This window comes from Thermobia domestica, chromosome 8 (genome assembly GCF_964235325.1).
Source record: "Thermobia domestica chromosome 8, izTheDome1.hap1.1, whole genome shotgun sequence".
Lineage (NCBI taxonomy): Eukaryota > Metazoa > Arthropoda > Insecta > Zygentoma > Lepismatidae > Thermobia > Thermobia domestica.
The window spans coordinates 59,219,378-59,245,641 of NC_137461.1; the positions used below are offsets into that span (position 1 = coordinate 59,219,378).

At 33.9% G+C, this 26,264-nt stretch overlaps 1 protein-coding gene and 1 long non-coding RNA gene across 5 annotated transcripts in view; both read left to right on the forward strand.

The window, feature by feature from the left end:
• LOC145692931 (uncharacterized) overlaps positions 1-26,264 on the forward strand; it is a 1,320,660-nt gene that overhangs the window by 801,980 nt on the left and 492,416 nt on the right. The window lies entirely within an intron of this gene.
• Positions 18,518-23,159, forward strand: LOC145692930 (transcription factor Sox-2-like). Its single transcript, XM_081768510.1, has one exon. It carries the CDS (start codon positions 19,100-19,102, stop codon positions 20,417-20,419), a length of 1,320 nt encoding a protein of 439 aa, XP_081624636.1. The 5' UTR covers positions 18,518-19,099; the 3' UTR covers positions 20,420-23,159.

Consider the following 26,264-nt stretch of genomic DNA (forward strand, 5'->3'; position numbering starts at 1 on the left):
TCTTTGGTGAGTTACCCTACTTTACAATTGGTTTTTTCATTGTATCAGAGTGTGTTCTAGGTTACTTCTTTTCTCTTGGTATATATATATATATATATATATATATATATATATATATATATATATATATATATATATATATATATATATATATGATCTTTGAAAGGGGTGCACCAATAACTACCACTACATTTGATTTAAATTTTTAAGTTTCTAAATGCCTTTAGAGATCTGTGGTGTGAATGATGAATATTACTATGTTCAGTGAATCCTTTTCCTTCGACCTTAAACTATTGCTTTTGTAAAACTAAGCTTTCTTTTAAGCCTCAAACGGACAAATGATAGCAGAAAGTTTCGGAAAATGTTGCTTTTTCACTGCTAGGTTCTCATTTTAGATAGTGTATATTTACAGTGAAGGGGGGTGTATGTGCTCCGGTGCACTCCCTAAATCCGGCCCTGTATATATGTACAATCTCTGGACCTCGTCCAGTGATCCATTAAAATTTCCAGGTACTGTATTCATATTGAAGAAATGGCTGGGAGAAGTGATTGACTAACCATCAAAATTCCAACCCCCCAAATTTTTTGAAAATCTCTTTTAATATCAACCACATCTCTTAACCAAAGAAATAGGGTAACATTTAGGCAATATAAATTAACTAGAAAAGTGGAAACTGGATTTTGTTGACTATGGACAAAAGTCAGGAGATTTTTTTTTTTTTTTTAATGTGACATTGAACCTTCTTGTTCCATATAGGCCCTATAATAGATTTAGTTGGTTTTTAAATTAAAAGTAAAAATAAAATAAACAAACAGATGCAAAGACAACACCGTCTTATTGGTGTGGGAGACCCGGATTCGATTCCCAGCAGGAGCTCATGTGGTTCGAATTCCATATTAAATCAGTAGGTTCCGTCTCATATAGTCTCGCTGCTAAAAGGGACGTTAAACTCAAAATCAACTGAACACCGTCTTGTACACGTTTTTAAAGAAGTTTACCAAACGTTATCCTTTTACTCTATAAGGCATAATCTTGGGATTTTTTAAGTCGAAAAGGAGAGGAGAAAAATGAAATATTTCCTTTATTCCTTTAACCACGATTATTCCCTTTAGGCTGAAGCAGACGGATGATTAAGGCAAGTGAATGATGGCCAAAGAATCACTGGAATGAGAATGTGTAAGGAAATGCGAATGTGCCGAGAAAATCACGGACACAATGTTGTTCACCACAAACTTACTTGGCCGGAGATTGAACCAGGGACCCCACGCTCTAGAAGTAAGAGCTCTACCACTGAGCCACTGTGCCCTCGGGAGATTTGAGAACAGGATAATCCTAAGAAAATACAACATGATAATGCCCTTCCAACGTGAAAACATAAATCTTACATGAGTAAACTGTAATAGAAATTTCAATGAATGTATACGGTTGGTTCTGACATAACCTATGAATCACATACGTGGACTAACAAATTCACATAATAACCGTCTGCAGAATGCACAATGGAAAATGGAGAAACGTTTGGTAGGGAGTCATACATAAAGATTGGAAAAGAATCACTTGAATTAGAAAAATGATAGAAGTGTCGGATATTATCCTGAAAATAAGGACATTGAAGTGGCAGTGACCCGGAAATATTGGAAGAAGATTTATGATCGATGGACAAAATGAATCCTTTATTGGATACCAAGAGATACGGAAGGACATAGGAATCGAATCGTACTTTCACAAGATGGTGTAGTGAAATCAAGAAGGATTGTGGACTAAGTGCAATAGTTTCCAAGATAGGTACTTGTAAAGAAGAGTTGAAGAGGGTTAATAATGTTTCACTATATATACCTAATTATTATATTCCTTAACACAGGGGCGGATCCAGGACGGACTTCTAGTGTGGCAATGGGTTGTAATACTGCTATTTAGAGCTACTCTTAAGAGCTCCAAACTCTGGGAGGGTTTTATTTATATATAAAATAAGAAAGTTTCATCTTCTGGGGGCGGGGGAGGCGTAGCTATGTAACCATAAACTAGGACAAAAAAAGAACAAAGAAATATCAACATTGTCTTGTTTTAATGTTTATATACACTACAGCCACATTGAACGGAATCGCTAAAAAAAAAAAAAAAGCCTTTAATCGTCCTTAACAATAAATTTAAAAAAAAAAAAAAAAAAAAAAGCTGTGAAACGTTCATCTAATCTTAAGCGCAAGAAAATATATTTGAAGACATAATCTGTTCGCAACATCTTTTCAAACTGAAAATGTATCAAACACATTTTAAAAAGTACGTACTTTATATATTTAAAAAAAAAAAAAAAACTTTATTCCAATTTAATCGAATTTTCTTTCAACCGAAGCATAATTAATCCCATCAAATTTGGTTAAATGGAACTTCAATGTACTTACATTTATGTTGCGTACATTGTTTTTAATACATAACTTGTGTCTTCAATATGAATCTAATGTAAATAGTGATCAGGAAACACTACGCGAAAAAAAAAAACATTACTTTATAAGTAGTGAATACTGTTTAAATATATAATAACATTAATAATAATAATAATAATAATAATAATAATAATAATAATAATAATAATAATAATAATAATAATAATAATAATAATAATAATAATAATAAATCTATTCTTGTAGTAAGCTTAGTGTGATTAGGTCTCCGTCATATATGAGGAATTCACGCAGTTGTGTTGAACCAATTGGAACCTTAAGGATCTATTACAACAGAGATGACCGCTCTGCCACTGGGCTACCGTGACTCATAAAAAGTCTGTTTATAGGCAGAAATGTCAATTAATTGTCATGTGATCAAATTCTAACATAGACACCATATAAATATTTTTCTCACAACTAAACTTCAGAACTGGTACGATTCTCTTGTGAAGATTGTATCAACAATACGTTGTTACTTTCCAATCCGTGCTTCAGTGTGACTAAACTGGCTGTTAACTGTGATTGAATAATTTAATTTGAATTAGCCTATTATATTATTATTATTATTATTATTAAAATGATTACTTGGATTTGTGTCTGAGCTAAATACTGCAACCACGTTTCTCTCTCACTCTCTCGACAGACTAAAGAATTTCAATATTTGGATAGCACGATATCCCCGGATGGAAGAATTAAGGCTGTTGCTACCTCTTCGCTGAGTCGAGTTTTCTCCTATCTAATAACATTGGAACTTTTTTCGTGTTTTTCTCAGCAAGCAATGAACAAATCCTTATAAAAATTTGCATGGAGTCAGGTCGATAATAAAGAATTCGTTATATGAGCTTATAATTTTACTAAAAGCCTCCAATTAAGTTATTCATTCCCCCCTTTTTTTCATGTGAAGATTTGCAACAGTGCGATCTCTGCTTCTCCCTGTTTGTATTAGCAGCGTGAGGGAAATTCGGACTAGCCATTTAAAACAGGTTTTTAAACTCTGTCCATATCACATCTGTGGAATGAAATTTTCTAGCCCTCTCGTCCTTTTCGAGGACAGATTTATGGCACTGAGAAGGAGGGGGCGCTCTTTATTTTCTTTGCTAAACCTATTGCTTTTAGTATATTCGTCTAGTCTCATTCGGAGTTCTTGTGGTTACTTTCAAACATAGCAAGATGCCTCTTGCGTCTCATGTATTTCACTCTTATACCTGGTGATTGGTTATACAAATATAAATTAGCAGACGATTGTGATAGCAGATAAATTTCCTGTGTGGGAGCCGCGGTGGCTCAGTGGTGGAGCGTTCATCTCAGTTGCATGGGGTCCTTGGTTTGATCCCAGCTCGCGCTAAGTGAACTTTGTGGTGGACAAACATCGTGTGCATGGGTTATCTCGGGGTTCTCCTGTTTTCTCCCACTTTCTTCATTCCACCATTTCATTCATTACTTATCATCACTATCTCCTTTAGCCTAACCGGCATAACTGTGGGACGTAAAACTTACAGATTTCATTTTATTTTCAAATTTCCTGTGTGAAATAATAATAATAATAATAATAATAATAATAATAATAATAATAATAATAATAATAATAATAATAATAATAATAATAATAATAATTATTATTATTATTATTATTATTATTATTATTATTATTATTATTATTATTATTATTATTATTATTATTATTATTATTATTATTATTATAGGAAATTCTTGGCACAAGAGATTGTAACGAGCAAGGAATATCAGTGCGGCTTGGCACTAGTAATTTAGTTAAAATTTGTGGTCACCACATAGGTTCCTCCTTGCCGGTGTTTCCTTGACCAGAGACTGGCCGCACTGCCGACACCAGTGGGGTTTTCACATTGAAAACACCAGCGCTCTTTGACTTTTGTAACCTCACGGAAACAGGTAAACCAGTGGATATAGCATTTTGGAATAATTATATATATGTATATGCAGACCCGTATTCAGGAGGATCTAGGGGTTTGCCTCCCTAAATTTTCGCTGGCCTCCCTAAACTTTTCACGGTAGGCTTGCAAATGAAATATAATATGGTGATAAACTATGATATGGTTGGATCGGGCTCCCCTAACTTCAGCCGCCCCCCTACATTTTTGGGCTGGCTACCGGCCTCTGTATATGTATTTGAAACTGTGAATAGTAGTATAGAATGTTTATGCTAAATAATAATAATTTCATTTTTACCACATACGAAGGAAATTTAGAAATAAACTTTTTTGTTACACAAATGTGTTCTTAGCGTGAATGCTGTCGAATTCTATTCCTAATGATGACAGATTTTTCGGTGTTGTTTCAGTATCGTGAGGCAACTGGGAAACTGAAGAACTGACCACACATTACCCTTCTAACAGAGCACATTTGTAGGAAAAGTTAAGTGTAATATCAGGGATTCTTTTACTAAACAGAAAAACATCTATACATAATGAAATATGTAGTGTTAATGTAGATACAAACGTCATTTTCTTGGTAACGTCTTTTCTTGGTTATTACTTTACGAAATATGAATAGGGACTTATTTCTTGGTAACAGGGAATAGGGACTTATTAGTGTTACCTGCTAATAATAACCTTGTAACTTACGCATTCTAAATAAGAAACATTTATTTTCCAGATGGTGAACGCGAAATTTCATCTATAGCTACAACATATATATATATATATATATATATATATATATATATATATATATATAGTACAACACATATTAACAGAATAATTTTAATTTTATGCATTATTTTTTCATGCTTCATTTTAAAATATAGGGCTTTTTTTTTGTTGAGGTACACCAATTTGTCATTGTCATACATATTAAACTAAAGCATTACCGTATGAGTATAAAAATATGTGATGGAATACTTCGTTACATCAAGCCACAACATTATGTAAATGAAGTTATTAAAAAATAATAAACAAGCAGTATAATCAAAATGCTAAATATCACCGAAGCACTATTCACAATTTAAATATCTATGAGCATACTCCAAAATTCCTAGGTAAGTTTCTACATTGAAAAAAAAAGTAAACAAAATTCACAAGGCCACGCTAAACATAAATACAGGAAAACTTAAATTAAAAAAAATGTTATCAGTAAAATTTCTACTCTTCCCCTCCAAAATTATGTCTCAAATCAAGTAAGTAACTTGCTTAAATTATACTGGTCTACAACTTTTTAATTTTGTTGATAAGTGGTCAAAGTTACACTCGAAGTATTGACTTCAATCAATACAAATAAATCAAACAAACACTAATATTTCACATTTATTTATATAATGAGTATGTCATGTTTTTTTAAAAAAACAATTTTCATTTCATGTATAAATTTTAAAGAAATAATTCGGTTTCAAATGTTACTTTCACGCAAAAAAAAAAGAAAAGAAAAGAAAAGAAAGAAAGAAAGAAAGAAAGAAAATATACTATGGTAAATTAAAGTGAGATTACAGTGTTACGTTAGTTCAAATAAGATGTTAACGAAATTTTGCGGACAACTCTCGAAACTTATCTCAGAAGCAACTTTAAAAATTGACAAAAGTTATAGATATACTTCATGAGTGAGTAAAGAAAGAATACAAATGTAGATTAAAAAGAGATCTTTTTAAAAAAATCTGCAGTTAACAGGAATATAGTTAACAAATCTAAAAGATTCTATAAAATAAATTTAATCAAATCTTCAATCAGATCAATTGATTCCCTAAATTTTCTTTGTATCAACTTATATATAAATATAAAAAATATATAAAAACAAGAATTTTAGGAATAATCCAAAAAATGGATCAAAAGATAGCGATCTTGGCTAAGAATTTTAAAAATGATCCAAAAATGCATAAAAAGATTTCGGTCTTGCCAAATAATTAGTTTTTGGATCAGGGGCCACAAAAGTTAGCAACGGTTCCTAAATCGAGTTTTCGTATTTTCTACGGAATTAGCACATCATACTGAGTAAATTGTTAGTTTGGGTTCGGCTACACTACCTGTAGTTCTCCAGATATAAGGCTACAAGAAAATGTTTGATTGTATTAAATATATTGAATTTTTTGGATCAGGGTTCACAAAATTTTTGAATGGGCCCTAAATCGAGTTTTCGTATTTTTTACGGAATAAGCACATCATGCGGGCTAAATTGTTACTTTTTGGTTTGGCTATACTATATGTAGTTCTCAAAATATGGGACGTACAAGAAAATGTTTGAATGGGTGGAATATATATTGATTTTTTTTGATCAGGGCCCACAAATTTTTTAAATGGCAGCCGAATCTTTTTTTTTTTACGGAATAAGCACATCATGCTGAGTAAATTGTTATTTTTGGTTTGGCCACACACTTTGTAATTGTCAAAATATGGGGCGTACAAGAAAATTTTTGATTGAATGTAATATATTGAATTTTGTGGATCAGGGCCCACAAAATTTTTAAACGGTCCTTAAATCGAGTTTTTGTATTTTTTACGCAATAAGCACATCATACTAAGTTAAGTCATAGTTTGGGTACGCTATATGTAGCTCTCGAGATATAAGACCTACAAGAAAATTTTTGTGTGAAATAGATTGCATCTTTTGATCCAATAGGGTCTAAATGTATACAATATAGCCTATATTGGTGTTGTTGTCCATTATTATGTTTGATCTAAATCTATAGTTGACTGGTAATAGGTGCTATTTTGAGCACTATTCGTTGTTACAAACGATACACTTTATTTTAAATCGAAATATAATAAATAAAATACAAATAATACGTCATTATAAAAGTAGCTTATCTTTTAGTAGTATAGAAGTTTATTATAAATACCTCATATATAGATAAAATGGGCACTGGAGTCAAGAAAGGTATGTCTCTTCATGTTTTGAAAAATGTAATAATAATAATAATAATAATAATAATAATAATAATAATAATAATAATAATAATAATAATAATAATAATAATAATAATAATAGTGATAAAGTGACATTCGCTTTCGTATACATTAAAAGTATCTTTATTCAATAGAGACAGTTCGCTTCTAATTACTTATAACTGTCTATACTTGACGGGGGGAAAAGCTAATGTAAAGAAGAATGGATCTGTTCTCGCTGTGTTTATTTTTTTCTGCTTTCAGCAAAGAAAACGTACTCCAACGCCTTCTCACTGAAATGCCATAAATATGTCATTGTTGAAAAGGGTCCCCTCACAGCTGTGGACAATGTTGAAACTTCAAAGTAACCCTCAGTTACTCGCCGCAACCTGCTAGAAGAGAGAACGCAGTGTCGTCAATGCGTTGTTGCAAATCTTCACATGAAAAAAAGGGGGGAATGAATAACTTAATTGGAGGCTTTTAGTAAAATTATAAGCTCATATAACGAATTCTTTATTATCGACCTGACTCCATGCAAATTTTTGTAAGGATTTGTTCATTGCTTGCTGAGAAAAACACGAAAAAAGTTCCAATGTTATTAGATAGGGGAAAACTCGACTCAGCGAAGAGGTAGCAACAGCCTTAAGAGACACAGAGAGAGAGAAAAAATAGAAAGCATTGGAACTGAGATAACATAGGTAAAACTGACAGTCTACGAAAAAAAAAAAATCTTTTTGCGGAAGAACGTATGGATTGATTGAATGGAAAGGAAAATACTAATGAAGACCTTCATTATGTGGCATATGAATCTGAGATCTGAGAGGATCAGAAATATGGACAATTCGGAAATCCACAAAGAAGAGATAAGTGAAGATGCAATGTTGGGGAGAGAATGTTGTGCGTTATCATGTATAGAAGGAAGAAACAATATAGAGACATATGCAAAGAAAGAAACAAAAACAGATGCATTAAAAAGAAAAAACAAATGCTATGATTGACTATTTAATTTGGCGTTCGGAATGAACTAACGTTCTCCTGGAAAGAAAAGTTGAAGGGGAACACCGGATGTGAAATAGATAGAATATCAAGAAATTGCGATCACTAGCACTAGGTATGCATGCAAAAATTTTTGTTGGGAGGGATCTAAGCTTTGGGAGGAGGGAGGTTCAATGCTACAAGGCACTACGTCTATGTAATATTGAACGCGTAATATGCTGCGCCCGAAAAGACGATAAATAATTGTAAAATATTTTCACCTATATTTTCAAGGGGGGGGGGATAATAGAACTAGATTGTTTTTATAAGATAAAAGGTACAGATGAAGTGTACGATCAAATTTTCATGTTACATCAATCATTTCCCTGCTAAAGAAGTGTAAACTAGTTTTATTAAAATGTACGTTGAGTTAGAAAGTTTTGGATGGGCCCGGACCTGCTGGACTTCCCCTGTGAGTGCGCGCTTGACTAGTACTCAATAGACAGAGAGTTTAATACTTTCACGTTAATTGGGAATCATTTTCTTTTTTCTTTCTTTTTTTTTTTAATGAGGGGCTTTCTTATTTAATTGTTGGCTATTCTTTATGTAAATGACAAATATTCAATTTATGTATCAAAAGCACTTCCATATACCTAACAGAGTGAATCAAAAGCTTTAACGCTGTAAGTTAACATGAAATTAATAAACTAAGCTTTTAGGTATAATGTACTACAAAAGCATCGCATATTAAACGCTTCTAAATTATAAAATAACGCTTCTATCCTCTCCCATGAGCGACTGCATAAGAGAGCCAAGGTAGGCCAATCCTTCACCAAATTATTTCGTGTCATTATTGATATATTTCGTATGATCATACTGCTTGAGATTGGATATTAACTACCGCATGTACATTTTGGGGCTTCAAATAGCAGAGAGCGCTGTTCCGGTTTCAACTGTTCACCGTCAGTTTCCACTTCTATTTGCAGTATATATCACCATTATTACCATTACTTAAAGTCCAAACGAATAGGCATAAAAAGAAAATAGGTGTTGTTAATTTATTTCATTCTCAAATTCGTCAAATATATAACTTTAAATTTGTAAATCGTATTGGGGATCTTTCTTACGAAACAATATCAATTTTGTTAAAAAAAAAAAAAAAATCACTAGTAACAAGTATTGTCAACAGATGGCAGGCCAAGTCAAGTTACATTTAAAATTTGGATGTTCATTACAAAATCACGTATTGATGTATTCCTTATGAGGTGTAGTTACCCAATACTGAAATATATATACTTACGTTTCTGATTTGTTTTAAAGGGAAAGAGATGAAGCATTATTACGTTTATCATCAAGAATGTGCTAGTTGCCAGTGTACACTTGAATATGAATAAGAAGTAATTATTCACATTAAAAAAGTACTAAACTTTTTAATATTACAACCTTTATTAGTGCAAACATATTTACTGACCACGTTTCAACACAGTATTTTATGTGATTTCAATTCAATTAAAGTCTAAGAATATGATTTATTAATTGTATTTTTGAACTAATTACCACAAATATACTGCCGATATGGGTTAATTCTACCTCGATATACATTAACGTTTTGAAGTGTAAAAAGTTAGGGGAAAAGTTGGATAAGTAGACATATAGTTAACCGCAAGATTCGAACTCCATTTTTTTCAATTGAAGAGAAAGAAATCTATTATCCGCCAAGTGAACTTTGTGGCGGACAAACACCGCCATATATCCGTGCGCGTGGGTTTACCCGGGGTTCTCCCGTTTCCCCCCACTTTCTTCATTCCACCATTTCATTCATTTCTTATCATCAGCGTCTCCTTTAGGCTAGCCGGCATACCCGTGAGACGTAAAAATTTAGATTTCATTTCATTTTAAATCTATTATCCGTACACCAATGTCTTTCAAATGCCTATAGCCTATACTTCAGAATTGAATATTAAGACGGAAGCGATCTCTATTAGCCTCCTGGAGAGAAATCTTGTACTCTTAAAAAGAAATAAGAAAAAAGCTGCTCTGCAATGTTGGAGATGTTAATAGGCACATGTCACGGATCTGATATTCGAGTAAGATATTAAAAGTTAATAGCCGACGAAGTTAATAGTCTACCTTCAATATTACTTAAAGTTAAAATTTGCTTTATAGTTCTACATAAATTTGCTGAAATTAAGCAGTGGTTTATAAACATGCATATGTTTATTACATCATTACGCTAAGTATTGTTACGTATGAGACGTCTCGTCTGGTAAAAGTTTTCTCGTTCTCGTCTCGGAATTGTTTTGTAGAATTCTGTTTCGGATCGATTCTCGGAAAATTTGTCTCGCCTCGCCTCAAAAAAATTTCTAATTTTATTTCGTCAAAATTTACAGTCTGATTTCTTTCTTAATTACGTCCGGAACTTAACGAAATCCTTTTGCGTTACGAGAAGTCCACGAAAGAACGTAACGTAACATTTAAACCATATTTATTATTGGAGAGTAGTGTGTAATTAATTAGTATCTTTAAACATTGATAAGTGCTCTTCATGGTGTTCGTATAATCACTTTGTCAATTTATAGTTTTTATCTCATATAAGAAAATAGTGTTTGATATTGACATCTAAGACTTGGATGAAATAGTGCTGCCTATGGGACTCGAGAAATTTCTCATCTCGAAAATGACATGAGAATTGTTATGTGTTTCGTCTCGTGGGTAACACTATAACTAGGGATGCGCACGAGACGAGTCAAGACAGATTTTTTCTGACAAAATTCGAGTCGAGACACAGCTCTTCCAATAGAGAAGAATACATTTTTCGAGTAGAGATATCACTTTTACAGCACATTTTCGAGACGAGACAGCCTCAAATCTTGCCTCGTGCGCATCCCTAACTATAACCAAGTAACTATATCAATGTTATAGCAGAGGAGCAATATAAGTAAACGCGTGGGGTAACACTTTTTTTGTGTGTGGGGCCGGGGGATTGTTGTTGGGTTTTGCGCTACGAAATTTTGTAGAAAGATTAAGAACATTTCATGTATTATCGAGATTTCGATCGCTTAATGCACGTAGTACCAGGTTTGATTTCCACGATCAGTGTATACCCTATAGAATTTTTGGTAGTAGCCTATTGTCATGAGGCAATTCGAAATGAAATGAAATGAAATCTTTAAGTTTTACGTCCCACGATTATGCCGGTTAGGCTAAAGGAGACGGTGATGATGAGAGATGAGTGAAATGGTGGAATAAAGAAAGTGGGAGGAAACGGGAGAACCCCGAGAAAACCCACGAGCACGGTGTTTGTCCACCACAAAGTTCACTTGGCGGGGGCTGGGATCGAACCCGGGACCCCAAGCACCAGAGATGAACGCTCTACCACTGAGCCACCGCGCCCCCCTTGAGGCAATTCGAGAACTATTTAAATGAAGTAATATCGAATTTCGATGTAGAGACAGCCAGGAATAACGATGTTGTGAGCCAAATGTGCTGACCATATCTCAGCTAGTTGAATATGCCTCATTTGATTGCCAACATAGAGCACTTTATATACTTCTTATTTATTTATTTTGAGGATTCCGATATCCGGATTCTTTTTGGGGAGGGGGCGAATGAATAAATATAGAAGCTTCCATTTTATTAAAGAAATAACATTGATATCTGATTACATGTCTAATGGCTAGTGATCTCGTCTTTCATGCGCAGACCTGAGTCTGATCTAGTGTTGTCCACGAGCTAGAACTCAATCCTTGTCTCGGAAACGAGACGAGAAGTAGAATTCTAATTCGAGACGAGACGAGAAACATGACAATTCTCGTTTTATTTTCCAGATGAGACTAGAAATTTCGCTAGTCTCGTGAGCCAGTCTTAGATCTCAAACGCTGCTTTAACGTTACATGATTCATAGTATAAAAACTATAAATTGATAAAGTGCCACGAACACTTTATAAATGCTCATCATTGATGAATACTGTGAATTCCAAACAGAGTGAGGCTATTACATATGGAAAAAGCAAACTTTTTCTCTGTTTTTTCATTTAAAATATACTTTTGTATAGCAAAGGCAAAGACTAATGGAAATGAAATGATTTTAAAAGTGAAATAACACTTTTATGTAGGTACAAAATATTTGTCAATTACGAGAAATCCTTCTCCAAATTTAAGATTTTTTTTTTTAAAGAAATAACTGAAAGTGTAACGCCTAACTTTCCTAAGGAGTTAAATAACAGCAACTTGTTATAGTAAAGTAACGCAGCAGTAACAAAAGACATTTTAAAACTAACACAAGACTGCTGTTTAGAGAAAATACAGTTTCTACTATTCAACAATAAGCCCGATAAATACACAACCAACCTTACGGCAATACTATTTTGGTTGTCCATCTACAAGGATATAATCAGTAAGGCTTAAAATCTTGAGCACGTTTTCGTGCAAATGAGGATGGCAAAGTGACGTAAGTCTTGTTTTGACACATTTTGAGATATTGGGACTTATGTCACTCATTGCCGTGCAGAGTTATAGTGAATTCGAATTTACGACGTTCTTTATGCTTCTATCTCTTGGCCTATTTTTAACCCTGAGATATGGAACTTTGCCGTCCAACAGGTTATGGTTTCAAGTTCACGGAAATAACTTAATCTCATTATTTAAAAAAAAAAAAAAAAAAAAAAAAGGCCATTTTGCCATCCAATGCCTCAAATAGTGCATGAAGAGTAGCCTAAGAGACAAGAGTTGGGACTGTCTCGTCTCCGCTCTATTAAAAGAGTTCTGCCTCGTCTCGTCTCTTATCTTGCTGCAAAAAAAATTTTGAGGGCGTCCCAAACTATATACGTTTGAATTTATTGTTTTTAAATTTCCGACAAAGGGATATTTTTCTTTTAGCTATTGATCTGAGGTCAGTACATCGATGTTATTTTTTGGCCTTCTGGACCGGAATTCGGTGTATCTTAATTTAAGTAGTTCCATAATTCCGTCAAAGTGCTGAATGAGCACCGGGAATCTGTCCCTCCAACATCAGCATCCATCGGGGATCGAATAGTGATAATAACAATATTGTCCGTGATAAATTGTGATCGGCTAGGTAGGTGGTCGTCAATATATATAGGGGCCGCGGTGGCTCAGTGGTAGAGCGTTCACCTCTGGTGCTTGGGTTCGATCCCAGCCTCCACCACGTGAATTTTGTGGTGGACAAACACGTGTGCGTGGGTTTACTCGGGGTTCTCCCGTTTCCTCCCCTCCCACTTTCTCCATTCCACCATTTCATTCATTATTCATCATCACCGTCTCCTTTAGCCTCACCGGCATAACCGTAGGATTCGAAAACTATTTTCATAATCACATATTGATGCATATGTTTGAAAACACACAATATACAAGTTCTTCCGAAAGTTTATTTTTGAAGAAAAAGCATACAAATATATTTAGAATTGTATTATCTTATTTTAAAATTGCTTATTAAACAGATTTAGCACAATTCAGTTATCTGTTGTATATAGAATAAAGTTGTTTTCTTTAGAAGTCCAGAAGTTAGTATACACACACATTCACTTTTTTTTTTTTTTTTTTTTTGTTATTATATTAACATTAACCCGGTCAAATATTTATTGTCATAGTTTCGTATGAAATATGACAAATTCATTAATATATCTTAATCATAAACGCGCATGTTCTACGATCATTCAGTTTATATACTGTTTATTCCAATTTACTTGTAATTTAAAATTCCGTGCTAGTATTTTTCCAATTCAAGTTTGTGAAAAAAAAAGTACTTTTCGTGTATATCATTGCATAAACAATAGTATTAATAAGTTGATTCCTCAGGCGTGCAATGAAATTTTTCACGTTATTTCTATCTGGCAACTTGATTTTTTTACCCTAGTAGCCGAGCGAGTGACTACCATAAGTACTTGTTCTGCCTGTAAATAGTTTCGCGTTCGATTCCCGATAGAATAAATGTCATTTCGATCCTTCAAAAAAAAAAAAAAAAAATAAAAATAAAAATAAAAGGGATGTGTTAATGTTTTATAGTCGATGTAAGCCTTGATTCTGACAAACAAATCTTTCTAACAATTTAATAATACTGTTTTTTTTTTTCACTCAGAATCTGTGATTGTAATGAATGTATTATTATTATTATTATTATTATTATTATTATTATTATTATTATTATTATTATTATTATTATTATTATTATTATTATTAATAATAATAATAATAATAATAATAATAATAATAATAATAATTTCTGGGAACAGAATATATCACTTTCCAACGGTGAAGGAATAGATATACAGTTCAGTGTGGTAAATACTGAAAAGTTGCCTTACGAAAATCTAGTTGCGCAGGACTCTTATTTCTAGAAAAGAAAATCGTTTCTAAATGCAGTAGAAGTGCTTCCTTCATTACATCGATTAATACAGTTCAACATAACTCTGAACACATTTCGCTACGTTTTGTTAACCTTATTTAGATCATTGCGTAAATCCAGAATTAAAAAAAAAAAAAAAATCCGTTTTACACATATCACATCTTACTTTAAAATTTACCTTTCTTTTCCGTATGGTGTGTATAGAGTGTAATGTCTCTGTATAGCAGAATATATAACAGTTGTAATATTCGTGGTCCTGGGTTCGACTCCCGGTACAAGCAGAGAAAGGATTATTTCTTTCAATGTTGACCCAGCATCGCGAAGTAATTGAGAAACTACAAATAAGACAGTTCAGGACGATGTACATAACAGCGACGAGAGCTGAACTTTGGACCCCAACACTACATCACTCAACTAAAATCCGTCTGGCTGACCATAGACCTTGCTGGTTGTTAACTTCAATAAGTTTCGTTTTAATGTGTAGAACGCAGTAGATATTGAAAACGATTATTTTGTTTTAACTACAACCAAATGAAATAAAATTGAGGAAGTATGCGGATTCCTTTATGCTTTAGTGATTAGTATTTTCGTTTTTGGTTTGCAAAAAAAAAAAAAAAGTTCGCGATTCCCAGTGGGAGCTCACACGACGTCACACCGTTTCATGGGCGCCAGCAGAACTTTTTTCCTCAAGAGGTTTAAGCAAAACCTCAGCAATTATTTCAACTTCATCACGTTATAGGGTAGTATTATGAGAAGTGCAAAGATCCAGTTAAAACAAGAAAAATAGTAACACACACACACACACACACATACATACAGATTCTCAAACGAATTACAAATTTAATCTTTCCACCAAGTACACTCAAATATTGTATACTATTAGTCATAAATACCGCAAGAGGCAGCATCAATATTAGTGGAAAATGTTCTAATTTTATGCTTATCTTGACAATATAACATTTAAATAGCATACTAGTATGGGAAGTAACAGTATTTGTTTGAAGTGCACCAGAAATTTCAGCAAGGACCATGTCGCCCGCTTGGTAAGCGACTACTGTTGGTGCCAACAATGTTTCTTTTAGCTTAGTTACTGAAAAGGGACAATAAACTGAAAATGATATAAAGAAACAACGAACTGAAATTTTCAAAAGGCAATAGTACAGTAAGTTTTTCTAAAATACTTCGTTAGAATGATAAATGTGTTTTTGTATTCCAGCCCGATACATTTCCGAGTTATTTCTGAGTTGTTTTGAAAGTAATTGAATCTAGTGTCATTACCATACCATTTTAGAGAACTATGAGAATGCCTGCGAACAGAGTTGAATCTCTGTCCTCCCCTTCCCCATGTAAAATATAGCAACAAGAAAGGTGTACCTTTATTAGTTGAACAAAGCAGTGTACAAACAAGATGGAATTTATAGGACACGTCTTCTAAATTGATTTGTCTGTTTGAAATTCATTTCCTTTTCAAAGACCATGGCTACTTTTAATTCGTAGACTTACTATTTAAGGTAAGAATCGAACTCGCATGTCTTACACGATTGGTCAACCTGAACCTATAATCCAGCAGGTTTTGCTTACGCGACTCGAGAAATTTCTCGCCTCCTCTCGATTCTTGTCTGAAATCCAAGACGAGAGTAGGTCCGGATTTAAGGAGATGGATGTGCAACCCCCCCCCCCCCCGTCCATTCGTTGTAAATATACACTATCTAAAATGAGAAGCTAACAATGAAAATAGTAACACTTTCATAAAAATTCCATCCATGATTAAATAAATTCCTAATCTAAAGCTGCAAACTAATTATGTACCACTGAAAATTAAACCGATACAAAGCGGCCGTGGCTCAGTTGGTAAAGCGTTGGTTTTGCATTCGGAAAGTCGTAAGTTCGACTCTCGAGGACAGATACTAAGCATTTCCAGGGCAATTTCTCATTCACAATATAAGTGCCTAAAGTTTTTTTTTTTTTTTTTAAATCAAATTTAATTCAAATATACAGCTAGTTATTGGTGCATCTTTCGTCAGAAGACTGTGGATCCGGCGCTGGATGAGAGTCGAGAAATGACGTGCATTTTAATTCAAGTATAAAAACTGTAAATCGGTAAAGTGATTGTACCAAGATAGTAAAGAGCATTTAACAACGTTTAAAGATATGCAAGTCATTACACAATGTACTTCGATAATAAATATGGTTTATACGCTATTGTAGGCCTATATCATACCCTCCGCGGACCTCTCGTGATGCGAAAGGATTCTAATGACTTCCAGACGAAATTAAGAAAGAACCAAGGCATAAATTTTGTACATAAATTTACCAAACGTGAGAAGAAAAGTTTCAAGATGAGACGAGACGAGATATAAGGTTTACTCGTCTCGTCTCGTAAGCAACACTAAATCTAGCTCTTTTGAAGGCGAGATAATGAGATGGGGAACGACGTATAGGAAAGGATTTATCTTGGATAATGGTCTATGCTCGCGCAAATTGCATACAGATTCAAGTCCCACGGTTGAGGTTCGAATCCCACGTTTATAGTAGGTTCCGACCTTCATAACTTAATAAGAACGCAAAAATAAAAGTCAAAGACATCTTATATCAAGGACAATAATGTTAATTTCAAAAGTGATTTGGTTACATCCATATCTTAAGATTTTGTTCTTAATTAAACGTAAAGAGATGAATATCTCTCCACACTGAAGGTAAAAATGGGCATTATTCAATCAGATCAATAATAATAGTACAAACTAGTGAAGATGAACATGTTAGCGTCTTTTCCTAGTAATTTGAAGGTTTCAAGTTCTAATCCCGCAATCGGACATTCAGATAGGAGTCTCTTAAGTCGCATTATGTCGAAATAGTACTTTCAACGCCAGGTTGAATATATAATAGTTGTGTATGCCGTAAATAACAGGTAACAATAGTGAGGAATATTCCTAGCATTTCCTCTGATCGTATTGCATAATTGCAAAACCAAGAAACAAGCAATTATGCAAGAAGAAGTACGTGTTTTAAATAGCAAACTGAATCAATTGACGCATATCGACACTTCATATTTCCATCTGATGCACTTCAAGTTTTGAAATTACACATTTTCCATAATCGTAATTTTGTTTGCATTTCATTTACGAAGTTCTTACATTCAGTTTACTGGAATGTAAGAATTTATGTATTTATATATAGCCTATATATACACACATACATATGTGTATGTGTGTGTGTGTGTGTGTGGGTTTGTCTGATGCAGTATGTTATATGAAAATGTTAGTTCAAGTTCAAAAACCGTGGACAGTAGTTGCCAGCGGCTTTTTCTTCTTCTAAACATGCTGCTTTTCACCCCTTCCCTTTCCGTAACGCACACACACTCTCTCTCATAAACACCATGCGAATGTATAGAAATTGGAGGGCTGTGGAAAACTACAAACTATATAAACTCCATCCCCGACAGAACCCTTTTGTGTTATGTAGTGAGCTTCCTAAAACCGCAAAACTTCTCCCTATGCACAAGGAGTTTCTACATAAACTTAAAAGTAAAGTCTGGCTATTGTATCCCCGGAAACCGTAACCGGAACTCCGGACAAACTTTGGTCAGAACATAATTGAGGAGAAACTTGTGAAATTAAACTTTTTTAATGGCAAAAAATAAATTTGAAGAAAAAAGCTGACGATTTCTAAACTTACCTGGTTTGTGGTCGCGGCGAAACTTCGCTCTTCAACCGACAGAACGTGGCCGGACCAAGCTCCACCCATTAACCGTGACGTCACGCGTCACTCAAAACCACAGGAGCACTTACGGTGGGTAAACCCCGCCTACTGGAACGTTAAAGCGGTCCGTGATTGGTCACGAAAAATCATGGCAGGCAGGGTGTCAATCAATACCGCATGGGCTGGACTCGAGAATAGAGTAAAGAATAGACTGTTTTCAAAGCGGGCAGACGTGAGTCGTACCAGCTCTGTGAAGGTATTCACGTTACATTGTGCGTTGCACTTGAATAGCCAGGTGAAGTGGTGTTATCCAGAGAGGGGGAGGAACTGTTGAATGGACGAGCCGAGACTCTGGGCTAGTGTGCTCACTGTATGTTTTGTAGTGTCAGTGCGGGACAGTGTTCCTTAGTTCCTTACTAAAGTGTTGCTTTCTAGTGCTGATGACTGGACTACAAGCACGCGAACTTACGGCAGAAACTCAAGACAACACGCGCGGACATATTTTTGACTGTTGTTTGGTGTGTTTTTGTTGTGGTGAGTGTTGTTTACCTCCGTAACAAGAAGAATACGTAAACAATAACGTTGAAGAGATTTTCAGTCAAGTGTGTTTGTGGTTTCCACAAACATAGTGTGTTTTTTAAAAAATAAACGGTTAATTTTTTTATTGTTTCAACTCCCCCAAAAGTGCCCCCTCCCTAAATTGCAAGTTCTTTAATTACTACAAAGGTGATAGTGATAAGTGGCCAAGCTGTACGCGCCAGTGGAAGAAGATATGCTAACGATGGAAACTGACTTAAAGGGGGGCAGCCTTCATGCTACAATACCTCCCCATTCAGCACATCATGGAGTGACTTACAATGCTCTTGGCTCGGTGGTTCATAGCTCTCCGCTGACCAACGTGACCAGCGTACCTGTCAGTAGTGTGGTGAGTAGTGTATCCCATGTACTAAGTCAACATGGCAATCCACAAGGACCAACAGCTCCACCACCTCCAAATCAACCTCCTGGAGGTGGTCCTCAACCTCCTCATAATCCACAATCACAATCCCATGCTCATTCACATTCCCATGCACATTCCCACGCGCCACAATCTCATAACCCTCATTCGCATTCTCATTCTCATTCACACGCACATTCCCAAAGTGGGGGCAACCATCCTGGAGGACAGCCATCGCCTCCTGGTCATCAGGGACTTAACCAAAACCAGAGCAAAAACAATCAGCAAAATCTTGACCGTGTTAAGAGGCCCATGAACGCTTTCATGGTTTGGTCGCGAGGGCAACGACGAAAAATGGCACAAGAAAACCCGAAGATGCACAATTCAGAGATTTCCAAACGTCTTGGTGCAGAATGGAAGCTATTGTCGGAAGCTGAGAAGAGGCCATTTATTGATGAAGCCAAAAGACTTCGAGCAGTTCATATGAAGGAACATCCCGACTACAAGTACCGACCACGGAGGAAGACGAAGACTTTAATGAAAAAGGACAAATACCCGTTAGCAGGTGGCTTGTTACCAACAGACCCTACAAGGACACCAGTACAGCAAGTTGGCCGTGATATGTACCAAATGCCTAATGGATATATGCCTAATGGATACCCGATGATGCATGACCCCAACGCTTATCAACAGCATTCGGCGGCCGCTGCAGCAGCTTACGGCAGTCATATGGCCGGTAACGGCTCCTTGTACCCACGCTACGATATGAGTCAGATGCATAACCCTTCCATGACCACCGGTTCGACCATGAATTACATGAACGGATCTTCAGCGTATAGTGGCATGTATTCTACAAGTACATCTCCATACCCGATGCAGACTTCACAAATGTCTCACAGCCCAACTAACATCAAGTCGGAGCCTGTCTCACCGTCAGGAATTCCAACGTCAACGTCAGCAAGTTCTAGCCTAAATGTAGCTGTGAAAAGGGAGTACAATAATTCCGGTGACCTACGACAAATGATCTCCATGTATTTGCCGCCGGCGGATGCCAGTGATCCTAACGCCCAAAGTCGATTACAAATGCATAGTCAATATCACACGGGCTCACCGGACCCGATGGCCACCGGTTCGATGCCGCTCACGCATATGTAACAAACACCAGAAACTGTGTGTGAACTTTTAAAATAACGCCGATTGTCGTTACATGTTTATTTTTTTTTTCTCTCTTTCTGGGACTGCTGTGTGCCGGAAACTTTTAATATAATTTACAAACTGTGTGTTTTGTGTGTGTGTGTGTGATAAACTAAGTCGAATGGGTGCAAGCGTGTATGTCTGGAAATGTGTAATATAGAACGTTTATCAGAGACAGAAAATATAATCCTTGGAGTGACTGTGAAAGAAAAGGTGTATAAAAAGGACCTATCGTCAACGTTGTTAAAAACTTTATATATTCAAGAACAATATAAAGAGAACTACGCCCCCTCCCTTTTGTGCAAATCCCCATCAGTCACATTACCCCCCCCCCCCTTCAATTGTGTCCCTTCAAACCCCATCGATAGACACAAGAAGAAGAACTTTTTCTTTTTGTTTTGTTTGTGATATTCCATTTTGCGTGTTCCAAAATACCTGTTCCGTGTTTGAACCCATTATCAACAGCAAATTTTCTCGCTACGATGCATCGTTACCAACTGAATAGCAGCAACTTTTTTGATAAATCATCGCTCGAAGTACAAGAACAACGCATACAGAGAATAAAACAGAAAAAAACAGGTAAAGAAAAACGCAGTCGCTATGTATATATATAAATAAATATAAATAAGTAAATACTGATAATTATAAAAACTATTGATAATAATTATAATAAAAAACAGTGATTTTTTCTTCATTATGTGTGTGTGTGTGTGTTTTCAAAAAAGAAAAAATAATAAAAAACTGAAAAGACTTATAGATTGCACGAAACAGAAAGTTAAAAAAAAATTACAACGCGGTGTTGTTGTGTAAAATATGTACATTTTTAATAGAGACAAGATTTTGAAAAACAAAAAATTGTTTGCCAGCGTGAATATACCTATATAAATATTATACATTAACAAGAAACGAAGCTATCAATATGTTCTACAACCAGTGACAATTTCATCGCAAACAACAAGAAAAAAAAATAATAATTACTACTTTTTTAATTTTCTTGTGACAACATTCAAGTTGGTGTTTCTTATATTAATTTTGTTTGTTTGTTTATTTACAAAGGAATGGACCAATTAGGTGAACTTTATATATTTAAAAAAAAACGCTAAGCAAATTTTAGAAGGCAATTTCACAAAATTTTAATTTATCTTCCATATAAATACTTCAAAACAAAACCAAACAAAAAAGATACTATATTTAATTAATGTTTGTGATTTGGTGAGAAAAATCAATAATGTTCCTTTAATTTTTGTTCTGTGTTAGTTTTTATCGTCATTATATAATTATAATAGTTTTTTCGTTTTTTGTTTTGTTACCGTTACAATATATCCACTTGATCTGTTTGTAAAATAATTTTCTCTTTTTTTTCGCTCCCAATTTATACGTAAAATACGTATTTGGCATCTATTTATTTCAAAAAGAAATTCTTAGTGATGATTTGTTTGTAATATTTATTATGGGAGCATATATATAAAAATAGTAGGCATTGTCGCGAAATTTTTTTTACGGATTTCAAGATTTCTTATTTCTGGCGAAATATGAAGTTTTGCTTTGTGATATTCACAAAAAAGTAATTTATTGGCAAACAAATTTAAGTAATTAACTATCAAAAAAATTAATAGTTGAAAATATGCAGTATTCGAAATTCGAGAATATTTGTTCTTTCCAAGATGTTTTTAAAATCAGGATTCTAACACTAATTCTTTTATGCATAAGTTCGGAAAATTTATTATAATTTACTGAAAAAGGAAATGAATATTAAAAATCGTTATTACAACGTAGAATTTTAAATATTATGCATGATTGTTTTCTCTCACCCTCCTCTTTGATTCACGGTATGTTTCTTTTTAAAAAAAGAAATATAATATTAATACTTTATTAAAGCAAAACAGATGTCATTTAATTATTTAAAAAAAAATCGTATTCCACGCTGTCTGAAATCAATTAACGAGTATATCACTTGTTTTGTTTGTTTTTATTAAATTAAAAAAAGTATTGGTTTATTGACATGTCAAAGTATGTTGTTCCGTACACCGGTAACTACAATTCGTATAATTATATATATTACTACTATAATTAATGATTAATTTTTAAAAAAGCAGAAATATTATTACTACTATTATTATTACAACAAATGCAAGTGAGAATATTTTCATCTCTTTTCACAAGGTACAAAGCTTAATGAATTATAATAATAATAATTATTATTATTACATAATTGTCTGATGTACAGTGGGTGTTAAATATATATATATATAGTTGGTAAAAAAATAAGCAAATTTGTGATTATATTTAAAGAAAAAATTAGTCCATTACAAGTTATTATTATTAATAATAATCTGTGTTCATTTTCCCCCTTCTTGCATCTTCTGTATGAGAAAAAAATATATATATCCTTACGTGATCAATTTGTGAATATTTTTCGTCTTCAGCAAGAATTTTTATAGCTTATATATAAATATATATATATACATATAATTATTTTTATTATTATAATTATTATTTTTTCATCTTCAAAGGAAATTTTCTTCCGTTGCTTTCATTTTGTTTGTTTGTTTTTTGTATTCGAAATTATTCCCGATCTCTCTTAATCTCTCTCTCTCTCTCTCTTTTTACTGCATATCCTACATACAAAAAAGAAATAATTGTAAATATATGCACTATTAAAGGACAATGAATAAAAAAATTATTGAATTCTTTAATATAATTAATTATTATCAATATTTCTTTTACCATTTCCCCCCATTCAATTCAAAAATTTGGTTCAGTCGAAAAGAAGATATAACCTAATCCGAAATAGGGTTTGAAAATTAATTTTTTAAGCGATAGTATATAAGTGATAAGGTATCTTTTACGAATACTTGTGTGATAGATTATTATTCTATTTTTATTATTGCTCTGAAATATTGCAAAGATATAATTACGTAACTTTTCAATATTTGGAAAAAAAACTATAAATCTGAAATATTTAGTGTCATCAAGAAATTGCTCATTGTTGAAGAATTCGATAACAAATTTCTGTGATTGATGGGTGATTGATTTTGACCTGTCAATTGAGCGTCCATTTCAGCATTGATATGTGGAGTTACAGCTTAACATGGAATTCGAACTACATGAGATTCCATTGGAAATCGAACCCTGGTCTCCCGCGCCCAAGATGCATACACTAACTATATAGCCATGAGGGTGGCTCCAAATAACTTATGACGTAACAATGTGCTTACTGATGTATTAATTAACAATAAGCATTTTCCTGTAAAACAGCGTATTTAGGGTTTAATAGTAGTGATTTATTATAATCAAAAAACTTCATTATTGTTTATCTACTTCTGGCACTATAAAGACGATAACATTGCTAAGGAGGAGTCTTGGGGATTTTTGTGTTCCTTTTAGAATTTTCTAAAATAGTTTTTTTTTTCTTTTTAAGATGAGAATGTAATATTAACTTTTAATGTTCTTCTCTTATGTAGATTTTTCAAAAATCAACTAAGACTCCTTCTTAAGAAAATGACAAAGATGCTGACGTTTTACCTAAGGAAAAAAAAACTTACTAATGCTGCTATACATTTATTATTACTACAATTTATATTCTTGTACAATTTCAGAACTACTTCGTTTTATACACATTTGAAAATATTTTCAATATAACAGATGAAAATTTTTGTTGGATTTAGCGGTTCAAAACTAACAAATCTAACAGTAAATTCCCTTATTTAAATATATATATATCTCGAATAATAACAAATTCACTCTGTTTAGAGGCTATTTTAGAATTTCTCGTTTCAGTAAACTCTCTCGATTCCTTTACACTACAGCCAATAAGGAGTCAAAACGCTAGGTTGTAGATATGAGGTCAAAACATTTGAATTTTACTGCTCTTTATATCTAGTGTTCAGAATTAGAACTCTCTCTCTCTCTCTCTCTCTTTTTTTTAATGAAATATTAGTGGTTTCCTAATTTTCTCACTAGTTCCCACTGGGAATCAAGCCCACAACCACATTGTTTAAACATTTGGCAATTGAACAGATAAATTTTGAGAAAGCATTTCTAATTTTAAATTAATTGGATAGTGGTAACAAGGCAGACTAGATCAAGTATCAATTTTTACAAAGTTAAGTTATTATGTGAAATTTCTGGTAATTGTGTGAATTTTCATCTCGCAAAGTAGATGAGTTATCTTGTTAATTAGGATATTAATAGGAACAACTGGTCTACTTTGCGAGATGAAAATTCACACAATTACCAGTAATTTCATATAATAACTTAATTTTGCAAAAATTGATACTTGATCTAGTCTGCCTTGCTACTACTATCCAATTAATTTTAAATTAGGAACGAATTTCACTGTACAATTGTTAAATGTTTAAAGAATGTGATTATGGACTTAATCACTATCACTGAACTTGATGAATTCAATTTTGGTACTGTCCAGTTGTTTGTTGAAGTTGAAACATCCCATTTTCAGCATAGAGCTTGATTGATTAAAGTTTAGCGTCCCATTGAGCATCGAGACCATATGAGACGTATACCCACAAGCGTAACATGTATTTGAATCATATGCGATCCCATCGGAAATCGAACCCAGGTTTCCCGCGACAAAGGTACGTGTGCTAACCATATACCCGTGAGAGAGTTCATTTCAGCATCTAGACTATGTGAGACATGGACCGACATCCCATTTAAGGTGAAATCCCAATCACCATAATCCGTTCAATGCCCCCTCATGGAATCGAACCCGACCACAGTAATGACATAATTTAAATTACTACGATCATAGGAAAGAAGCTGCGTCAAACCAATCGAGAGATTGTTGACCTCAGATGATGATACGATTATGATAAATAATAATTTTGTGATCATTTGACGATTTATTTATTTTGAACTATTACGTAATAGATGATTTAATATATGACTATTTTTGCACTTTTAAATTGTCTTCAGGGATAACGGTAGCTCAGTGGTAGAGTGCTTACTTCCGGTGCGTGAGGACCCTGGTTCAATCCCCGGCCAAGTAAGTTTGTGGTGGACAACATCGTGTCCGTGAGTTTTCTTGGAGTACTCCCGTTTCTTCCACAATTTCATTCAACCAATTCTTCCATCATCATTCAGTTGCTTTAATCACCCGTCTCCTTCAGCCTAACGGGCATAATCGTGGGACGTTAAACTGAAAAATTTCATCTCATATCATTTTTAAATTGTCTTCAAGACACTATCAAGCAGGGAAAATATATATTATTATCATTATTTTAACAACCGTAATTTTAAAATGCTTAGGAAAGATAGTATTTCATATGAAATGAAAACTTGACCAACTCTGTAACTTACCATTTACTTAAATTTGGCTGCCAGTGTGTTGAACCTCGTAGTTAGTACAATTACGAATAGGACAAATCTACTGATTTAAAGTGGGATCCGAACCGTTACTCGGGTTTGTTGCCTGAAAACTTGAATAAGACACGGAATCACACGCGCATATATTAGCCACTTGGCCTCGAAGTGGAACCATTATAGGGAATCTAGTTCGCTGACTTGGTTTCTAAGTTACGTTTTATAGTTATTATTATTATTTTTATTTTCGGGAATTTATACTGGTATTAACTCATTCCTGAAAAAGTTTTCTACATAGAACATAAAATTTATTAGTGGTTGGGGGAAATTCTGCGTAGAAAACATAGTATGTGTATTACTTGTAGATCATATACCAGTATGTAACAGTCTGTTATAAATATTACACACATGTACTGAGAATGATTTTTGAGTTTCTTCTGCACAAAGCATTACTATAACTGCATTTTTCTTATCTTTTAATAGA